At 51.0% G+C, this 5,000-nt stretch overlaps 1 protein-coding gene across 1 annotated transcript in view; it reads left to right on the forward strand.

Moving 5' to 3' along the window:
• The window catches only part of EAH_00050600 (RNA-binding protein, putative), a gene marked incomplete at both ends in the record, with an annotated part of 11,823 nt that overhangs the window by 4,932 nt on the left and 1,891 nt on the right, over positions 1-5,000 (forward strand). The window contains 5 exons of the mRNA XM_013391283.1: positions 1-339; positions 495-2,215; positions 2,520-2,660; positions 4,560-4,683; positions 4,886-5,000. The exon at positions 1-339 is cut by the window's left edge and continues 248 nt beyond it; the exon at positions 4,886-5,000 is cut by the window's right edge and continues 988 nt beyond it. Coding sequence (XP_013246737.1) covers positions 1-339; positions 495-2,215; positions 2,520-2,660; positions 4,560-4,683; positions 4,886-5,000 — 2,440 coding nt within the window. The remainder of the gene's footprint in view (positions 340-494; positions 2,216-2,519; positions 2,661-4,559; positions 4,684-4,885) is intronic.

Raw genomic sequence — 5,000 nt, forward strand, 5'->3', positions numbered from 1 at the left:
CATCAGGTGCTCCAGCAACTGCTGCTGCAGCAGCAGCTGCTGCAGCAACTGCTGGAGCAGACGCGGGGGGCATCGTGCTGCTGGTGGGCGCTGCCTTACTCGCGCTGCTATCAGCAGCAAGGCGGAGCGGCTGCTGCTGCGGCGGGAGCTGCAGCAGCAGCAGCGGCAGCAGAAGCGGAAGCAGCAACACGGGGATGGACAGCAGCAGCATCAGCAGCAAGAGAGAAGCAACGCGCATGCATCTGCTGCAGCAGCAGGACCCTCAGGCTGGAGAACGAAGGCGCCACGAGGCAGCAGCGGCAGAGGCAGCAGGCGGGGAGTCTCTGTATCAAGCGCGCTGTAAGAGACAATTAATAAAATAAAAATAAGCATTAACAGAGACAGAGAGACAGACAGGTAGACAGACAGAAATACAGTCGGAGACAGCAGCGAAGCGCGGTAGATTTACTCCCCCTTATCTATTGCTGCCGTAGGGTTTAGGGTTTAGGGTTTAGGGTTTAGGGTTTCTCTCTTGCGGTTTTGCAGCAGCACCAGCTCCATCTCTTCCCCAGGGCGGCTGCTGATGGGCAGGGAGACAGCAGCAAACAACGCCTCTGAGCAGAGGCAGCAGCAACTGCAGCAGCAGCAACAGCAGCAGCAGCAGCAAGGGCAGCAGCCTTTCGGGTCGATGCCCACTGAGGAAATGCTGCATGATACGCAGCAGCTGCCTTATACAGAGTCTGGCAGCGCTGCTGCTGCTGCAGCAGCTGCTGCTGCTGGGAGTCGCCCTGGGTTCAGTACTCCTGAGACGCGCCCTTCCAGCAGGCAGGCAAGCAACAGCAACAACAACAGCAGCAGCAGCAGCAGCAGGCAGCAAGGGCATGCGCAGCAGCATGGAATGCATCGCATGCATGCAGAAGTTCGGCGGCACCGACGGCAGCAGCAGCGGCTTGCGGTGTATAGGGAGCGCTTCCCTCACTTGGTTTACTCCGACACTGAGGTTACGAGTACAACTCCTTTCTGCTGCTGCTCAGCAGCAGCAGCAGCAGCAGCAGCAGCAGCAGATGCAGCAGCAGCAGCAGCAGCGGATGCAGCAGCAGCGGATGCTGCAGCAGCAGGCAGCAGCCATCCGTGGGCGCCAAATGCAGCAGCAGCAGAAGCTGCTAGCTGGGGCTGGGGGGGAGGGGGGCCCCCTACTGTGGGGCCCCCGTACCCTCTGCACTTTCACTTGTGGGCGCTGCATCTCAAAAGGCGGCAGCAGCAGCAGCAGCAAAAAGCTGCTGTTGCTGCTGCTGCGGCTGCTGCGGCTGCTCGCAGACGCGGCTCCGCCTGGGCCTCTCCTGCAGCAGGCAGCGGGTCGCTGCATCAACGAACGCAGCGGCGTCACCATCAAGCAGCAGCAGCACCAGCAGCAGCAGCAACAGCAGCAGCACCAGCAGCACCAGCAGCAGCAGCTGCTGCTGGAGAAATGCGCGAAGAGCCCGAGTGGGGCCCCAGTACTGCTAAGCGGCCCCTCCCTTGCGGCGGCAGCCTCGAAGGAGAAGAGATTATCTTCTTTACTTCTGCTGCTGCTTCGGCTGCTGCTGCTGCTGGGGACGCTGCCGCAGGAGCTGGAGAAGGCAGTGCAGCAGACGTATCCACGCCAGGCAGCAGCAGCAGCAGCAGCAGCAGCAGCAGCAGCAACATGGCCTGCGAGGGCGCCGAGTCGCCGCCAAGCCCGGAGGGTTTGCATCCTCCTTTGCTTGAACAAGGGCCTACAGCAGCAGCAGCAGCAGCAGCAGCAGCAGCAGAACAGTGGCACAGCGGTTTGGAGGAGTGTATGGAGGAGGAGCAGCAGCAGCAGCATTCAGCGTACTGCTCTGAGGGCGTGAAGCCTTCTGGTGTCTCCTCGCCTCCTTTTGTCTCCGTTGCATCAGCTGCTGCTGCTGCTTCTGCTGCTGCTGGTTTAGCAGCAGCAGCAGGAGAAGGTAGTGTTGCTGCTGCTGGAGTACCTGGGGTTGAGGAGGGTGTTGTCTCTTGCTGCAGCAGAATGCGTCGGAGACGTCAGAACCACAGCAGCAGGAGCAGCAGGAGCAGCAGCAGCAGCAGCAGCATGGGACGGCGGCATAAAAATTGTGCATGCAGTATGGAGGAGGGTGTGGGGCTGCCTTTGTGGTGTCTCTACGCTGCTTCTCTTCCTTCTTCGTCTATTCATCCTTCTCTTTTTGTCTCTCTTGAAGAGTATGTCCCTTTCTTTGTGCGTTTACTCGAAGGAGCATATAAACATCCTGCATGCAGACCCCCGGGCTGTACAGGCCTCAACCTCCCAAGGCCCGGTGTCTCTGAAGAAGAATTCCAGGTACCTGCTGCTGCTGCTGCTGCTGCTGCTGCTGCTGCTGTTGATGCTGCTGCTGTTGATGCTGCTGCTGTTGCTGTCGTTGTTGTTGCTGTTGTTTCTGCTGTTGTTGTTGCTGCTGTTGCTGTTGCTGCTGCTGCTGTTGCTGTTGTTGTTGCTGCTGATGCTCTTTTGCTGCTGCTGCTGCTGCTGCTGGTACTTGCAGCTGTGGATGCAACAGAAGCTGCAGGAAGGGACAACAGATATGGCTGAGGTGTACAGCGACCCTACGATGGAGATGGAGCAGCACAAATTATTTCTTCAAGAGACATTTGTTTCTTCTGGTTTTGTTGCTGCTGCAGTTCAGGTGTGTATTTGTTTTGCTTTCTTTTTTTATCTGTCTCCTTTCATCTTCTTTGTCTGTCTCTTTTTGCTGTATCTCTTATCAGTTGTCTGTCTCCTTCACTTTTCTTTGTTTTATTTTACTGTCTCCTTCTTTATTTGCTTTCCATGTGTCTCTTCTTTTATTTTATCTGTCTCCTTGTCTATTTCTCTGTCTCTTTGCTGTCTTTAGCTGTCTCTTCGTCCCCTTTGTATATCTGTTTATTTGAATTATTATATTATTTTAATCTTTAAATTATTTTATTTATTAATTATTTATTTTTTTGTCTGTTTCTTTGGTCATCAGCCCCTAATTTTTACTGTCTCCTTTTTGTCTCCTCTATGTTTGCATGCATGCATGTATGCATGCATGCATGCAGATTATGATATATTTTCTGCTGTTTGTTTGTCTCTCTTTATTTCTTTTTAGGGTCTTATCCGCGGCAGGAGTCGGCGTGCATGTTTGCTGCTGCTAGCAGCAGTTGGTTTGCATGCGCAACCATTTCGTTGTCTCTCTGTCTTTCAACCTGACATAGAAAAACAATTGCTGCAGTCTCCTGCTGCACTCATCTCTGCTCTTCTCTGCTCTATTCCCAAGTACCCTTCTTCACCTGCCGCTGCTGCTCCTGCTGCTGCTGCTGTTGATCGTGCTGCTGTTGCTGGAGGTGGTGGTGGTGGTGCTGCTGCTGCTGCTGCTGTTGATAGTGCTGCTGCTGTTGCTGCTGCTGTTGCGGGGTGTGGCGCTACTGCTGCTGTTATTGCTGCTGTTGTTGGTGCTGCTGCTACGTCGGACCGGGCTGCTGCTTGTGGCGTTGCTGTTGCTGCTGCATTATTATTCCTGCTGCTCATTTGCTTCTGCTTCTGCTGCTGCTGCTGCTGACTGCACCATGCATGCGCTGTTTTTTTTTTCTTCTGAAATATGCCTAAGATGACGAAATCAAAGAAATTAATTTTAAATTTATTTGTTTATCTGTTTGTTTATTTATTTATTTGTTTGTTTGTTCTATTTATTTATTTGTTTATTTATTTGTTTATTTATTTATTTGTTTATTTATTTGTTTATTTATTTGTTTAGGGCATCGCTAGGGCGTCTAGGCGTATCTTTTATAAATGCTGTGGAGACACTGCAGCAGCTGGTGCTCGCCTTCCCGTCTTTGCTTTCTTTTATTTCTACTTCTCATTGGACTAGTCTTTTAGATCTATTTTTTGCGAGAAGGGCTCATCATATCTTTGCTTCTAAGTTTCTATGCATCATAAGGAGGGTAAAAACAAACAAATACACTTCATTTATCTAACTGATGCTGATGCTGTGAATGCTGCTGCAGTTGCTGCTGCTGCTGATGCTGCTGCTGATGCTTCTGCTGCTCATGAATAGTAATTGTTTTTAATGTGGTCGTCGTCTGTTTAGCGGTACAGTGCTTAGGAATATAACGCACAAGTGCATGCATTATTGATGCATGCATTTATGCATGCATAATGTATCTATTTATGTATATGCATTTTTGCATGCGTTGATGCATGCATGCATGCATGCATGCATTTGAGTGTATGTTTTGTATGCATGCATGCATTGATGGTTGCATTTATTTACGCATGCATTGATGCATGCATGCATGCATGAATGGATGCATTTATGCATTCGAGTGTAAGTATGTTTGCATGCATGCATGCATGCAATATATTGGTGCATGCATGCATCCATGCATTTGAGTGTATGTATATTTGCTTGCATCTGTGCATTCATCCAATATATTGATGCATGCATGCAATATATAGATGCATGCATGCAATATATAGATGCATGCATGCATTGATGCATGCATTTGAGTGCATGTATATTTGCATGCATGCATGCATTCATGCATGCATATGCATATGCATGCAGGCGTTGGATGCGGGTAGCGAATCAACGCAGCGATGTTTATTAGAAGACTGCCGCCTCCTCGATCGCCTTGATGCTGCTGTTTGTGAATATAGAAATAAGCAAACGCAGCTTAAAAGGCCTCCATGTCAGTTGCTGCTGTTGCTGCTGCTGCTGCTGCTCGTGCTGCTTCTCCTGCTGCTGCTGTTGATGCGGTTGCTGCAGCAGCTGCTGCTGATTCTGTCGTTGCTGCTGCTGCTGCTCCATTGGTGCTGCTGCTGTTGTATCCGTTGCTGTTGCATGGTGAGTTGCTGCTGTTGCTGTTGCTATTGCTGCTGTTGCTGCTGCAGCTGAGGGCTTGGGGGCGATCGTAGACCTGCTTATACACCTCAGCCTCCTCGTGCAGCTTGAAGGCAGTGCAGCTTCTTTCTGCCCTTCTTCGCCTTCTTCTGGTGTTACAACACC

This window comes from Eimeria acervulina, genomic scaffold, assembly GCF_000499425.1.
Source record: "Eimeria acervulina Houghton genomic scaffold, Eah_scaff852, whole genome shotgun sequence".
Lineage (NCBI taxonomy): Eukaryota > Apicomplexa > Conoidasida > Eucoccidiorida > Eimeriidae > Eimeria > Eimeria acervulina.